This window comes from Phoca vitulina, unplaced genomic scaffold, assembly GCF_004348235.1.
Source record: "Phoca vitulina isolate PV1807 unplaced genomic scaffold, GSC_HSeal_1.0 scaffold2, whole genome shotgun sequence".
In the NCBI taxonomy this organism is placed as follows: domain Eukaryota; kingdom Metazoa; phylum Chordata; class Mammalia; order Carnivora; family Phocidae; genus Phoca; species Phoca vitulina.
In genome coordinates, this window is record NW_022589705.1 from 47,246,180 (window position 1) to 47,263,175 (window position 16,996).

Sequence of the window (16,996 nt, forward strand, 5' to 3'; positions counted from 1 at the left end):
CTAGGCTATGAGTGTAGACAGATATAAGAAGAAGTCCAAGGATGAACATTGCAGAAAAAGTAGGAAGAAAACCAGATAAGGGAAGTGTCGTACAATCTAAGTTAAAAAAAAAAAAAGAAAAAAGGAGCAGCTGGGTAAATTCTGCTGATAAGTAAGATGAGAACATTGGCAATTAATATTGTAGAGGCAACTGGACCTTGGTAAGAATTCTTTTGGTGGAATGATAAGGGCTAAAACTTGACTGGATCAGGTTCAAGAGAGTATATACAGAGGGAAATTAGAAACAATAAGTACAGACAGTTCTTTCAAAGTAGTTGCTATGGTTAAAGGAAAGATGAATGGATGGTAGCTGGAGAGGTAGACAGAATCAAAAGAAATTCTTTAAGATAGGAGAAATAATAGCATGTTTACCTGCTAAAAGGAATAATGCAGTAGAGCAAGAAAAGCATGAGAGAATTACTTGAGCAGTGTCCTTGAATAGGCAGAAAGGAATTGAATCTAGTACATGAGTAGAGGAACTGACCTAAGCTGGAATCATAAGTAATTCATCCAGAGTAATGAGAGAGAAATAGAGGATGTAGGTATAGATATAATCAGGTGCATAGTTGTGACAGTAGGAATATTTGAAAGTTACTTGATTAGCTCAGTTTTCTCATTTAATCAGCTGAAAATAAAGATGGGAGTAGATGTTGATATTCAAGAAGAGAGAAATATGAAATAGTGACCTTAGAAGGTATAGTAAAAAGTGAACCAAGAAAATACAGTATGATTGCTGGCACATTAAAGACACTTTAAGTTAATGATCCATAATTTAAAATGAGACCTGGCATCATGGTTGGATGTTTTTTCTCCAGCTTCATTTAGCTGTACAGGTTGAATTAAAATATAGCATATTAATAGAAAATTTGAAGTATAGTAGGGTCAACAGATCAGGAGATGATTGCCATTGAAAAGAATAGTCTGTTACTCATAGTTACCAAGAGGAAAGGGTAGGCAATGCCACAGGGGGCTACTTAGGGAAGCACTGGGGTCAGTCATCAGGCAGAGGGAAAGGGAGGAACTGTGGGCCTTTGTTTTTCATGGTTTTGGTGGGAAGGTACAGGTGAGGCATGACAAGCAGGCTTAAGATTGGCTAGTTTGAATAATTTCAGTGGGTTCTGGAACATAGGGGCCATCCTTAATTGTCTGGTACCTGGTTATAGGGTGATGAGGGAAGGTATATAGTGGGCCAGAGTGTGAGGGCCTGACAAGGGAGGCAGTTGGGGATAGACTGGTTTGCATTGGGAAATTGTGCCCTTGGGAGGGGAGGGGGTGACAAGGGAGGCAGGAAACCAAGACACAATGACTTGAGCATATCAGTTTGTCCAGAACAAGACATGTTGGGCCTAAACATGTGTGGCAAATGGTAAAGCATCAAGTTTACAGAAGATAGAAATGTGGTTAATATACAGGTGTAGGCTCAAAGTAAGCAGTAATTGGAATTGATCAAAGTTTTGGTTTTGCCAGCAAGTACAGTGAATTTAAAAAAGAAGAAGTATGATGAGAGTGTAAGTAAGGATTATAATACAGGCATACCTCATTTTATCGTACTTCTCTTCATGGCACTTTGTTGATACTGTGTTTTTTACGAATTGAAGGTTTGTGGCAACCCTGTGTCCAGCTAGTCTAGCGGCACCACTTTTCAAATAGCATTTGCTCACTTTGTGGCTCTGTCACATTTTGGTAATTCTCGCAATATTTCAAACGTTTTTATTATTATATTTGTTATAGTGAACTGTGATCAGTGATTATGACTCACTGAAAGTTCAGGTGATGGGTAGCATTTTTTAGCAATAAAGTGTTTTTTAATTAGGGTATGTACATTGTATTTTTAGACATAATGCTATTGCATATTTAATAGAGTACAGTATAGTATAAACACAATTTTATATGCACTGGGAAACCAAAACATTCATTTTACTCACTTTATTGTGATATTTGCTTTATTGTGGTAGCCTGAACTGAACTTGCAGTATCTCTGAGCTATGTCTAATCAACTATGGATTATATTTATTAACCTTAAGCTCAGGAGAGAAAAGATTGCATGAGAGGAGTGGGTGAAGCAGTAAAACATGATAGAATCAAGGGTTTGAAGGTGATAACGGAGTTGAAGGGAGTTGAATAGAGCTGTTTGAAATTAGGTATTAAGAGGGTGTAGGGGCGCCTGGGTGGCTCAGTCAGTTAAGCGTCCAACTCTTGATTTCAGCTCAGGTCCTGATCTCAGGGTTGTGAGATCGAGCCCCACATCAGGCTTTGCACTGATTGTGGAGCCTGCTTAAGATTCTCTCTCTCTCCCTCTCCCTTTGCCCCTTCGTCCCTCCCCACCTCCCACTTGCATGGGTTCTCTGTCTCTCTCTCAAAAAAAAAATGAGAGAGAGCATAAGCTACCCAAGAAAATTCATTATAAAAAAAAAAAAGAGGGCATATAAGCTGGAAAAATAGGAAGTGACAGTTGACCTTGCTAAGGACAAGGTCAAATGTATGACCATGGGAATAAGTAGCTGACATAGCAAGGAGGACAAGATTATGTATGTGAGAAAGGTTCAAGTTGCTAAGAAGCCATAGTATTAGAAGGATTACCTTCATGGATATTGAAATACTCAGGAATTATGCCAGAAGTAGTATTCGAGAGAGAGAGAGTAATTTAGGATATAAAATCTTCAGGGAATGGGAGAAAGGAGGTGGTGGTGATGATGGCAGACTGCCATAAGGAGGTGAAATATAAGTAGTCATCGAAACCATAGGTTTTGTTACTTTACTCAGGGATAGTGTGTGTTGTATGTGTGGAGAGAGAGAGAGAGAACAAACAAATAACTGAGGTTTGAGCCTAAGTGTAATCTTCAAAGGAGGAAACTAATAAAGGAAAAATAGAATGGGAGGACTAGTTTTTTAAGAATAGGAGGGCAAAATGTCAAGGAGAGAGAAAATACAAGTTGAAGGTAATGGTAAAAGAGTGATTCAATTGATGAATTGTGGATTCTGGATTAAATAGAGAATGAAGAGAAACCTAAAAGGTACTAATAGAAAATGGAAGGGTCAGATGGTTAGAGGTCCCAAAGAGGTTGAAAATAAGAGATGGTGGTGTCACAGAAGAGGGAGGGGTCAACTGTCAGATGCTACAAAGATAAGTACTGAAAAGAGTCCCTTAGATTTGACAAGTTGAAGGACTAGGTGATTTTAATGAAAGTAGTCTCTATGTGGTAGGAGGTAGAACTAGATTGTAGTGAATTATGGGTCAGATAAGAGGAATAAGGAAGTAGTAGTATTGACTAATATTTAAAGAGTTGAGCTATGAAAGGAAGGGTAGATAAAGTAACACATAGAGGAAGGCATAAAGGAAGGATTTTTAAGTTAAGGGGATGACTGGAGCATAATTACATGCTCCAGGGGAAAAGATAGGAAATAATATGTAGCAGATAGGGAATTACTGATGGACAGAAGTCCCTGAAAAAGTACAACCAGCAGGTTTTAGAGCACAGGTAGAAAGATTAGCCTTAGATAGGAATGGCAACTCTTTTACTGAAAGAAGAAAGAACGATAAATTTAGATGAGTTTGTAGGATATAGAAGAAAAATACAATGACAACGGAGAAATAATTTAAGGAGTTTTTACCTGATTGATCTTATTTTCTTAGAGATGTTGAAGATAAAGTCATTTAGACATTGAAGGAGGGAGGAGAGAGTAACATACTTTAAAAGAATATAAATTGGAAATACCACATGAACAAAATTCATTTATTTAAACAATACTTTTTTAGTGACCACAGTATACTGGGTACTGTTGTGGGTTCTAGGAATATAGCAATTAACAAGACAAAAGTTCTTGCCCTGGAGATGCTTACATTCTAGTAAAGGAGTGGACAACAGGAACAAAGTGTCAAGTCATAATAAATGCTATGAAGAAAAATAAAATGTGAAAATGGATTGATGGTTGTCATTTAAAAATATTTCATTCTTGTCTGATCTTTTATGATTTGAAAAGTAAAAGTATCATTTAAAATGTCTTCTTTGGGGGTTTGGGGCGCCTGGCTGGCTCAGTCAGTAGAGCATGCAACTCTTAATCTCAGGGTCATGAGTTCAAGCCCCATGTTAGGTGTGGAGCCTACTTAAAATAAAAATTTAAAAATAATAAAAAGACAAAATGTTTTCTTTGGAAACAGATTTCCTTTTTATAATCTAAAGGAAGATCATCCTTGTTTTATAGAAATCCATAGTACGATCAGAGTACTAGAACAAAGGAATGATAAGGTAGGTTTTTGTGTTTAGGAATTTGCAGAGTATACAAAAGTGAAATCGTATTTTTTTCTCCAGGATGCAAACATTTTGATTTTATCTTCTCTTCTTATTAAAAATTATTATGTAATTGTTCAGGCAGGAACACAATATTTTTTCCAGATTTTATTACTCATGCTTCGTTCTGCCTATGGAGCTGTACTGTACACTCACTTATGCTTTACTATGTGCCAGGGACTTCCTAACCATAATATACAAATTAATCCATTTAATACTCATAATAATCTATGAATAGGGTACTATTTAATATCCCCATCTTACAGATAAGGAAATAAGACCTAGAGAAATCCGTGCAGACTTTGGATTGGACTTCCTGGCTTCAAATTTCAACTCTAGGAGGAATTTTTCCCTCTTAAGCCTCTGTGATTTTATATAAAATGATATTTATAGCAGCCTCTTAAGGGTTGCGAGAAAAAAGTGACATAATGCATGTAAACATTCTAGAACTCTGTTTACACATGATGAGCTCTCAGGTAGCTATTATTATTTCTTGTTTATATGTTCAGATTGTTTCCATGTTTCTAAATGAAAGTCTGCTTTTTATTGTTGGTTAATTTTCCTTCAATCATGGATCCTTTGTATTATGTTTTCTTTTCCTGATATAGGAGCGTTGGCCCACAGCCAAAGAAATCTATTAGCTTTACTAACACAGTAAAAGGAGGTCAAACAAAAGGATATGTTGGTGCAAACCAAAGCAGAATGGCTATGTCAAAAACCTTGACGGTTCTACCTGAGATAAAAACAGAAAAAATGAATATTTCTACCCCAAGGACAGTCATACAGGTAATGTTCTTTAGAATTCTGAGTTTATTTGAAAATGTCACCATAAAGAACTTGACTGAAATGTTAAAGGTAGAAAATATACTGCTTTGAAATAACCGACTCACTTCTAATATCGATATATTGATTTTGTTGGTCTTTACCACATAACATATCTTACAGCACAATATTGGCTGTTGGCTCCTATAATTCATTACTAATCATGAGAACATTAGAGTGGAGTGAGGAAAGTCTACTCATGACCTTAAGAACTAGTTGATTATGGTATTAAATATAGCTAGGTTAGCTATAGTAGCTATAGGTTAGATAGTAAAGCTAACATCCATTCTTCTTTGCAGTGTACCCTAGAAAATATAAAATAAATTGTCACAAAATTAGTTATCTCATTAGAAAACTAAGAATTGAATTTTTAAAACTTTTAATCAAAGTATAATATATATACAGACAAGTATGTAATATATAAATCTGAATGGGCTAGGCAATGATATTTTTAGATATGACACAAAAAAACACAGTCCATTAAAGATAAAATTGGTAAATTGGACTCCATCAAAATGAAAGCTTCTTCTGGTCTCTGAAAAACATTGTTGCTAAAAGAATGAAAAAAGAAGCCATACAGTGGGAAAAATTATTTATAAAGCATATATCTGATAAAGTACTTGTATCCAAAATATATAAACAATTCTCAAAACAATATTAAAACGACCTAATTTTTAAAACGAGCAAAACAGTTTTTAAAGATTTTATTTATTTACTTGAGAGAGAGAATGAGCGCAGAGGGAGAAGCTAACTACCCTGCTGAGCAGAGACCACCCCCACCCCCCAACTCGAGGCTCAATCCCAGGACCCTGAGATCATGGCCTGAGCCAAAGGCAGATGCTTAACCAATTGAGCCACCCAGGCACCCCATGAACAAAACATTTGAACAAATACTTCAACAAAGTACATATACAGATAGCAAATGAGCACAACAAAAGATGATCAGCATTAGTCATTAGGGAAATGTAAATTGAAACCCTGAGATACTGCTGAACACCTATTAGAATGGCTAAAATTAAAAGACTGATCATACCAAATGTGGGCAAGTATGTGGAAGAACCAGAATTTTCATACACTGCTGGTAGGAATGGAAAATGAAAAACCATTTGGCAGTTTATTCAATGTTAAATATATACCTACTATACCACCCAGCCATTCCACTTCTAGGTATCTACTCAAGAGAAAAGAAAGTATATGTTTATACAAAAACTAGTACACAAATTTTTATAGCATCTTTGTTTATAATAGCCAAAAAATGAAAACAAGCTAATATAATTTTAATAAATGAATACTATATATTTGCATATATATTACATGTACCATTATCTTAGTCAACTCAGGCTGTTAAAACAAAGTACTATTGGCTGGATGGCTTATAAACAAATTTATTTCTCACAGTTCTGGGACTGGAAGCCCAAGATTAGAATGCCAACATGGTTGAGTTCTGGTAAGGACCCTCTTCCAGGTTGCAGACTGCTAACTTCTCAATATATCCTCAATGTATTCTCAATGTATCACATGGTGGAAAGACATTTAACTAACTCTATGGCCTCTTTTCAGAGGGCACTCACTAATCCCATTCATGAGGTCTCCACCTTCATTCCTAATTACTTTTCAAAGGCTCTACCTTCCAATACCATCACATTGGAATTAGGGGGCCAACTTGAATTTTGGGTGTACACAAACATTCAGTCCATAACAATCATATATTACTGTGTATACATTATATGTATTATGTATATGTTATACATACAATACATACATATTATATGGTATTACAACATGTAGAAGGGATAGTGCATCATGACTAACTGAGGATAATGCATGCAAGGTTGTTCCAACATTTAAAAATCAATACTACTTGGCATATTAATAGACTGGGAGGGGAGAATCTATGGGATCATCAGAACAGATAAAGAAAAAGCATTTGAAAAAATTTAATATCCATTCATTTTAAAAAAAAATTTTTTTAAACCATTTAGCTAATCTGAAAGAGAAAGGATTTCCTCAGGGCATTCTGAAAAAACTACAGCTAACATCAGACTCAGAGATGAAAGACTGAAAGCTTTTCCCCTCAGATCAGGAACAACACAAAGATGCCCACTTTTGCTACTTCTCAGCATAGTGGGTGTCCAAGCCAGAGCAATTAATGAAGAAGAAGAAAGAAAAATCGTCCAAAATGGAAAGGAAAAAGTAAATCTCAGTTCACAGATGACATGATCTTATATGTAGAAAACCCCAAAGATGCCACATTTAAGAAAAAAAAAAAAAAAAACCAACTTAGAACTAATCAATTCAGCAAAGTTGTAGTATAGAAAATTAACACACAAAAATCAGTTGTATTGCTATACACTAGCAACAATGTTTTGGATTCTATCCAATCCAAAAAGAAAACAATCCAAAAAGAAAATTAAGAAAAAAGATCTCTATTTACAATAATATCAAAAAGAATAAAATACTTAGGAATAAACTTAACTAAGAAAGTGAAAGACTTGTACACTGATAACTACAAAAATCGCTGAAAGAAATGAAAGAAGACGATAATAAATGGGAAAACATCCCTTGTTTATACATTGGAATATTTCTTAGGATGTCAGTTCTACCCAAAACAAGATACAGATTCAAAGCAATCCCTATCAAAATCCCAATGACATTTCTTGTGGAAATAAAAAAATCCATCCTAAAATGGATATGGAATATTAAGAGACCCCAAATAGTCAAAACAATCTTGAAAAAGAACCACAAAGGTGAAGGTCTCACACGTCCTGATTTCAAAACTTACTATGAAGCTGTAGTAATCAATACAGTGCACTACTAGCATAAAGACAGATATATGGACCAATGGAATAGAATAGAGGGCCCAGAAATAACCCCTTACATATAAGTTCAAATGATTTTCAACAAGGATGCCAATTCTATGCAATGAGGAAAGGACAGTCTTTTCAACAAAGGTGTTGGAAAAACTGGATTATCTACATGGAAAAGAATGATGTAGGACCCTTATATACAAAAATAACGCCAAATGTATCAAGCCCTTACAGCTAAAACTATAAAACTCTTAGAAGAGGGGTGTCTGGGTGGCTCAGTTGGTTAAGTGTCCAACTCTAGGTTTTGGCTCAAGTCATGATCTCAGGGTCCTGGGATAGAGCCCCAAGTCTGGCTCCATGCTTAGCGCAGACTGCTTGTCCCTCTCCCTCCCCCTATGTTCTTCGAACCCCATCCCTCACGTGTGCTCCTGTGAGTGCTCTCTGTCTCTCTCTCTCAAATAAATAAAATCTTTTAAAAAGAAGAAGAAGAAAACATAAGGGAAAAACTTTTTGACACTGGATTTGGCAATAATTTCTTAAATATAACACCAAAAGCACCATACAGCAAAAGAAGAAAATGAGTATAATGAGCTACATCAAACATTAGAAACTTCTGTGCATCAAAGGACACAACAACACAGTAAAAAGCAACCTATGGAATGAGGAAAATATATTTAAAAATCATATATATGATAAGGGGTTAATATTCAGACTATACAAAGAACTTCTACAACTCAACAATAAACAAATATGTGGTCCAAATAAAAAATGGACGAAGAACTTGATATTTTTCCAAAAGATATACAAATAGACCACAGACATGAAAAAGTGCTCAACATTACTAATCATTAGGGAAATGCAGATCGGAACTACAATGAGATACCAACTAAGGCCCATTAGGATGGCTAAAAACACAATAATGGAAAATAACAAATGTTGGTGAAGATACAGAGAATTTGGAAACTTTGTGCACTGTTGCTAAGAATGTATAATGGTGTAGCCACTATGGAAAACAGTATTGTGATTCCTCAAAAAATTAAAACTAGAATTACCCCATGACCCCGTAATTCTACCTCTTGGTCTATACCCAAAAGAATTGAAAACAGAGACTTGAACAGATATTTGTACACCTATGTTCATAGCAGCATTATTCACAATAGCTAAAAGGTGGAAGCAACGCAAATTTCCGTCAGCAGATGAATGAATAAACAAAATTTGATATATATGTATACACACATAATGGAAAATTTTTAGCTTTAAAAAGAAATGAAATTCCAACACATGCTACAATATGGATGAACCTTGAAGATATTATGCTAATTGAAATAAACCAGTCACAAAAGGGCAAATAGTGAATGATTCCACTTATATGAGATATGTAGAGTAGTCAAATTCAGAGACAGAAAGTACAATGATGGATCCCAAGGAAGGTTATTAAAGGGAAGTTATTTTTTTAATAGGTACAGTTTCAGTTTTATGAGATGAAAGCGGTTCTGGAGATGGATGGTGGTGATGGTTGCACAACAATGTCAAAGTAGTTAATGTGAAAGTACTTAAAAATGGTTAAGATGATAAATTTTCTGCATTGCGTATTTCCTACAATTTTTTAAAAAGATAATTAGTTCAACTTTTTCCAGCATGATGGCATGAAGATTACTGCTCTGCCCCCTCTATGGAGCATTCAACATCTAGAATGAGGTTGTCACTCATAGAGAAGCTTACCATTGTTTCCACTCCCATGGTGCAGAGATTTTATCTAGGGGGAGAAGCAAGCTGTAAAACAAATAGCTCCTAATATCTTCCAAAAGGAACTAACTTCATTTGCAACAGAGCATGGGGAAGTTTGAACCTAAAAGTACACTCAAATACAGTGGAGGTTTTGGTGAAAGGGAATTGAGTTAGATTCATGGATTTTTAAAAAAGATAATTAGTTCAGTGAAGATATACCCTAGACTGTAGGCTAGCTAGTTAACTGGGAACGTGGGAATAAGGCAGCTGGGAGGAGCATTTTGGAGTGAGAATACCAAACATTGACCTCAGAAGTTAGTCTCCGGAAGCAGCCACAATTATTTAGATTAGAGAATCTGTGCCCCAGGGCATTGTTGAAAACTAGAGCAATCAGGTGGTAATTAGGGAAGTTTTAACAGCTGAGTGTAGTCAAGAGTAGTAGAGAGCCCTAACAGTACCATTGTCATCCCAGGATGGCTGTGGGGATACCCAAAGCTGCTTATCCCTGAGAAGCAACATCAGAGGGTTAACATTGTGTGGGAGTGTTGGGAGGGGGCATATTAGTTTTCTACAGCTACATTAGCAAAGTACTACAAACTGTAAGACTTAAAACAATAGAAGTTCATTGTCTCACAGTTCTGGAGGACAGAAGTCTGAAATCAAGGTGTTAGTGTAGATATGCACCCTCTGAATATGATAAGGAAGGATTTGTTTCGCTTCTAGCTCTGGTAGTCCTAGACATTTCTTGGCTTGTAGATCTATCACTGCAATCCTCTGTCTTCACATTGTGTTTTCCCTGTGTATTTTATGATGTCTTACCTCTATGTGTATCTATGTCCACATTTCCCCCTTTTTATAAAGACATCAGTCATACTGGATTAGGGTTCTCACCCTAATGATCTCAACTTAAGTCAGCAAAGACCCTAATTCCACAATCTGAGGTACCTGGGGGTTAGGACTTCAACATATCTTCTTTGGGAGAACACAGTTCAACCCATTATGGGGAAGTAGATCTCACAAAAGTAATCTAGGTAATCACTAAACAAACAAGCAAATAGAAATTACAAGTTTTAGAAAGAAGGAAGATACCCATACCTAGGGTTGCTACAATATGTTATCAAACTCTCCAGTTTCAAACAAAACATAGGGCATACAAAGAAATAGAAAAATATGACCCATACTCAAGAAAAAAGACAGGCAATAGAAACTGTGGGAAGAAACAGATGTCAGATTTAACAAAAAGAGATTTAAAAGAAATCATTATAAATATCTCGTAGAACTAAAGAGACCATGATTAAAGAAGTAAAAAGAGGTATGATGACTGTCATATCCAATTCAGAAAATATCAGTAAAGAGGCTCAATATCACTGATCATCAGGGAAATACAAATCAAAGCTACAATGATATCACCTCACACCTGTCAGAATGGCTAAAATTAACAACATAAGGAACAACTATTGTTGGCAAGGATGTGGAGAAAGGGGAATTCTCTTGTACTGTTGGAAATGCAAATTGGAGCAGCAACTCTGGAAAACAGTATAGAGCTTCCTCAAAAAGTTAAAAACAGAGCTACCCTACAATCCAGCAATTGCACTATTAGGTATTTACCCAAAGAATATAAGAATACTAATTTGAAGGAATACATGAACCCTGATGTTTATAGCAGCATTATCTATAATAGCTAAATTATGGAGACAGCCTAAGTATCCATCGACAGATGAATGGATAAAGAAGATGTGGTATATATATACAATGGAATATTACTCAGCCATAGGAGAGTGAAATCTAGCCATTTGCAACAACATGGATAGAGCTACAGAGTATTATGCTAAGTGAAATAAGTCAGTCAGTGAAAGACAAATGCCATATGATTTCACTCATATGCGGAATTTAAGAAACAAAACAAATGAATAAAGGGGGGAAAAAAGAGAGCGGCAACCCAAGAAACAGACTCTGAACTATAGAGAACAAACTGATGATTACCAGAGGGGAGGTTGGTGGAGGGATGGGTTAAATAGGTGATGGGGATTAAGTAGTGTACTTGTAATGAGCACCAGGTGTTGCATTGAAGTGTTGAATCACTATATTGTTCACGTGAAGCTAATATTACAATGTATGTTGGAATTTAAATAAAAACTTGAAAAAATACTGTATTGTATATTTGAAAGTTCCTAAGAAAATTGATTTTAAAAGTTCTATCATGGGGCGTCTGGGTGGCACAGTTGCTTGGGCATCCGACTCTTGATTTTGGCTCAGGTCATGGTCAGGGTCCTGGGATAAGGCCCACATCAGGCTCCCCACTCAGCGTGGAGTCTGCTTAGGATTCTCTTCTCCCTCTGCCTCTCCCCTCATGCTCTCTCTCTCTAAAATAAACAAATAAAATGTTAAAAAAAAAAAAAGTTCTCATCATAACAAAAAATAATTCTGTAACTATGTGAGGTGATGGATTTTAATTTATTTTTTTAAGGGGCGCCTGGGTGGATCAGTCGTTAGGTGTCTGCCTTCGGCTTGGGTCGTAATCCCGGGGTCCTGGGATCGAGCCCCGCATCGGGCTCCCTGATCCGCGGGAAGCCTGCTTCTCCCTCTCCTACTCCCCCTGCTTGTGTTCCCTCTCTCGCTGTCTCTCTCTCTGTCAAATAAATAAATAAAATCTTTAAAAAAATTTATTTTTTTAAAGTTATTTTAGAGAAAGAGAGAGCAAGTGAGTGGAAGAGGGGCAGAGGGAGAAAATCCCCAAGCAGACTTCCTGCTGGGCACAGAGCCCCATATGGGGCTTGATCTTATAACCCAGGAGATCATGACATGAGCCAAAACCAAGAGTTGGATGCTTAACTGACTGAGCCACCCAGGCGCCCCTGAGGTGATGGATTTTAAATAAACTTCTTATTGTAATCATTCTGTAATATATACATATATCAAATCATTATGTAGTACACCTAAAGTGGATACAATCTTATGTGTCAGTTATAGCTCAATTAAAATTAATTAAATAAAATGCAGTTTCTGGGTTGTACCAAAAAAATTATAAAAAAGAACCAAATGGAAATTCTGGAGTTGAAAAGCACAGTAATCAAAACTTTAAACATTCACTAGAGGAACTAAATAATAGATTTTAACTGACAGAAGGAAGAATTAGCCAACTTGAGGAAGATCTATAGAGATTATACAAGCCAAAAACAGAGTGGAAAAAAAGAATGAAGAAAAATGAATGGAGCCTCAGAAAGGGTGATACTAACCCAAAGCAACAGAATACAGATTCTTCTCAAGTACACATGGAACATTTTCCAGGATAGCTCATATGTTAGGCCACAAAATGAGTCTTAATTAATTAATTGAAGAGAATTTAAATCATATCATGCATCTTTTCCAGCCACAATGTTAGGAACCTAGACATTAATTACACAAAGAAAACTGGAAAGTTCAAAAATATGTGGAGATTAAGCAGTATGCTACTGAATAATTAATGTGTCAAGAAATCAAAAGAGAAATCAAATATCTTGAGACAGATGAAAGTGGAAATATAGCAAAATTTGTGGGATGCAGCAAAAGCAGTTCTAAAAGGGAAGGTCATAGAGATAAATACCTATCTCAGGAAACAAAAAGAGTCTCAAACAACTTAATTTTATGCTTCAAATGACTAGAAAAAGAACAAATGAAGCCCAGAGTTAGTAGGAGGAAAGAAATAACAGAGCAGAAACAAATGAAATAGGGACTGAAAAGATAATAAGGAAGATCAATGAAACTAAAAGCTGGTTTTTTGAAAAGATAAACAAAATTGACAAATCTTTAACTATATTCACCAAGAAAAAAAGAGAGGGGATTCAAATAAACAAAATTAGGTTCAAATAAATAAAATCAGAAACAAAAGAGATGTTACAACTGATACCACAGAAATAACAAAGGATCATAAGAGAATATTATGAACAAATATATGCCAACAAATTGGACAACCTAGAAGAAATGTACAAATCATTAGAAATGAACAACGTATCAAGACTGAATTTGATGAAACAGAAAATCTGAACTGTCCAATTACTATTAAAGAGATTGAGTCAGTAATCAAAAACCTCCCAACAAACAAAATTCTAGAACCAGTTTCGGTGGTGAATTATACCAAACATTCAAAGAAGAATTAATATCAATTCTTCTCAAACTTTTCCAATAAAGGAAGAGGGGGAAGCTCTTCCAAATTCATTTTATGAGGCCAGCATTACCCAATATAAAAACCATACAAGGACACCACAAGGAAAGAAAATTATACACCAGTATCTATGATGAACATAGATAGAAAACCCTAAACAAAATATTGGTAAACCAAATTCAACAATATATTAAAAGGATTATAGATCATGATCAAATAGGATTTATTCCAGGGATTGCAAGGATTGTTTAGTACTCACAAATCAATCAGTGTGATACACCACATTAACAAAATGAAGGATAAAAATCATATGATCATCTCAATAGATGCAGAAAAAGCATTTGACAAAATTCAACATCCATTTATGATAAAAACTCTACAAAGCAGGTATAGAGAGAATGTACCTCAAGATAATTAGGCCATATATGTACTCAATGGTGAAAAGCTGAAACCTTTTCCTCTAAGATCAAGATAAAGACAAGGATGCCCACTCTTGCCCCTTTTATTCAACATAGTATTGGAGGTCCTAGATAGAGTAATAAATCAAGAAAAAGAGATGAAAGGTATCCAAGTTGGAAAGGAAGAAGTAAAACTGTCACTATTTGTAGATGACATGATATTATATATAGAAAGTCCTAAAGAGGCCACCAAAAAACTATCAGAATAATAAATAAATTCAGTAAATTTGCTGGATACAAAATTAATATACAGAAATCTGTTACATTTCTATACATTAATATCCAGTGCTCAGAAAGAGAAATTAAAAAAAGATCCCATTTACAATTGCATCTAAATAAACAAAATACCTAGAAATAAATTTAACAAAGGAGGTAAAAGATCTGTATATTGAACATTACAAGATATTAATGAAAGAAATTGAAGAAGATACAAATACATAAAAAGATATTCCATGCTTATTGATTGGAACAGTCAATATTGTTAAAATGTCCACATTAGCCAAAGCAATGTACAGAGTCAGGCAAACTCTATCAAAACTTCAATGGCATTTTTCACAGAATAGAATAATCTTAAAATTTGTATGGACCAGCAAAAGACCCTGAGCTAATAGCTAAAGCAATCTTAGAAAAGAATAAAGCTGGAGACATCACCCTCCCTGATTTCAAATTGTATTACAGAACTGTAGTAATTAAAACAGTATGGTATTTGTACATAAACACATACATCAAAAATAGAAACAAAGATCAATGGAACTGAATAGAGACCAGAAATAAACCTTCACATATATGGTCAGTTAATTTACAATTAAAGAGCAGCATATACACTGGGGAAAAACAGTATCTTCAATAAGTAGATTAGGAAAACTGGACAGCCACATGCAAAAGAATAAAGCTGAACCACTATCTTACACCATACACAAAGATTAAAAACTTGAATGTAAGAGCTGTATTTCTGTATGTTAAATTTCATAATTGAAAAGATTAAGAATTAGGCAAAAACAACAATATGTGAAAATTGGGAAATGTTTACTAATAAAATGTTGAATGAGTAATAGTGGGTTTTTTAAAGCTTATACATAAAAAATTAAACATACAAAAATATTAACAATCTGGATGAATTATCTTTCCACCTTTCTGAATTTCCCTGAAATTAATATGTATTACTTGCATATAGGTAAAAACATGAATAAGACGTTTTTAAAAAGTATGCCTAGTTAAGAAATTTTTTAAGCATAAAATCTTTCATTCAATTTTTCATGTTTATTCCATCCTAGAAACATTGTATTTCTTTTTTTCTACTACTTTTATTTCTATTTTCTAGGACCCTATTATTCAGAAACCCCATTTTTTTTTAACTTATTTCATTTTAAATAACCATTTTCCACAGGTAATTAATGCACTTGGAGTTGATGTTACTCCCCGACCTCTTTACCATCAAGACACACATATGGGTGCAGCAAAGCCAAATAAATTATTGACATCACAAGAAGGATCATATGCATCAGAATATATATCTTCCTATAGCCTGTATCAGAATACAATAAATCCTAGTATGTTAGGGCAGTTTACAAGGTAGAGTATACTATTCTATTGTTCTTTTTTATATCATATGTACTGTCTTTTCGTTTAAGTTGCATATATATAACTTAGATGTCAGTTGTCTTCAGACTCCCAACTCCACTCTACATTAGTGTACTAGCCATCTCTATGTTCCCCTCATGTTTTACTTAGATGTAGAGCTTTACATGACTTAAGAGTTCCCTGACACACCAAAACATTTGTGAGAAAAATATGTAGATTTTACTCAAGATTTCCTGAGGAACCAAAAGGTGAGGCTAGTATCACATACCCACAGACACATTTCTTCAGTTTCTTTTATGTTGCAGTTTATGGGAAGAAGTAGCTTTCCTTCTCTGTGACTGCCCCCCCCAACTCCATTCTTCCATGAAAATCCCTGTTCTCCTAGGGTTTTGATTTCTCTTCTGTTTCATAATTTTTTTGTAAATGAAATGTTATGCATGTATTATGTAGACACTTACATTACTGAAATTTTATTAATGCTTACAGTGGAGAAGTTCAGAGTCTTTGCAATAATAAAACAGGATGTCCTAAAATAATCTAAAGATTATGGGGAAATATTTGAGTGTGTAATTTTCAATCTGACAAATTAAAATTTCCAGATGTTAACTAAGCACAGAATTTTAAGAGAAAATATGCTGTTCGAGAGTCTGCCTCCAAATTTGCATAGAATAGTCATAGGAGTGCTCTATAAAACAAAGAATATTCCACTAAACCGAATCTATCCTTTTGGAGGACAGTTGGACTTATAAATAGAAAAGGCAAAAAGGTATATAATATCATAAAGTAATATTAAGTTCATATGTTTAAAGAAATTATTTTTGTATTCTTCAATTTATTGATTTCCCAACCAGTATATAGATTTTCTTTTAATTAAATCTTGAGAGGACCTTTATAAAATTGAATAAATCACATTTAAGATGGGATTTGAATGACGAGCAGAAAACGGGTGAAAAATGAAAGGAAGTTCCAGGCCGAAGCTCTAATAAAATAAGAGAGAACTGCAAGATTGAGGAAAAATGGGGAAGGGGAAGAGTGATAATGAAGATGGAGAGACTGGATAGGTAGACTGTATTTTAGCTTTTTATTCTAAATATATTGGGAATCCATCGAAGGACTTTAGACATAGGTTTG

The 16,996-nt window shown here is 34.8% G+C and overlaps 1 protein-coding gene across 2 annotated transcripts in view; it reads left to right on the plus strand.

Annotated features, from left to right (window-relative positions):
- WDR78 (WD repeat domain 78) overlaps positions 1 to 16,996 on the plus strand; it is an 89,285-nt gene that overhangs the window by 7,382 nt on the left and 64,907 nt on the right. For both annotated transcript variants that reach the window (XM_032426553.1, XM_032426562.1), the window contains exons 2-3: positions 4,937 to 5,114; positions 15,672 to 15,856. In XM_032426553.1, coding sequence (XP_032282444.1) covers positions 4,937 to 5,114; positions 15,672 to 15,856 — 363 coding nt within the window. The remainder of the gene's footprint in view (positions 1 to 4,936; positions 5,115 to 15,671; positions 15,857 to 16,996) is intronic.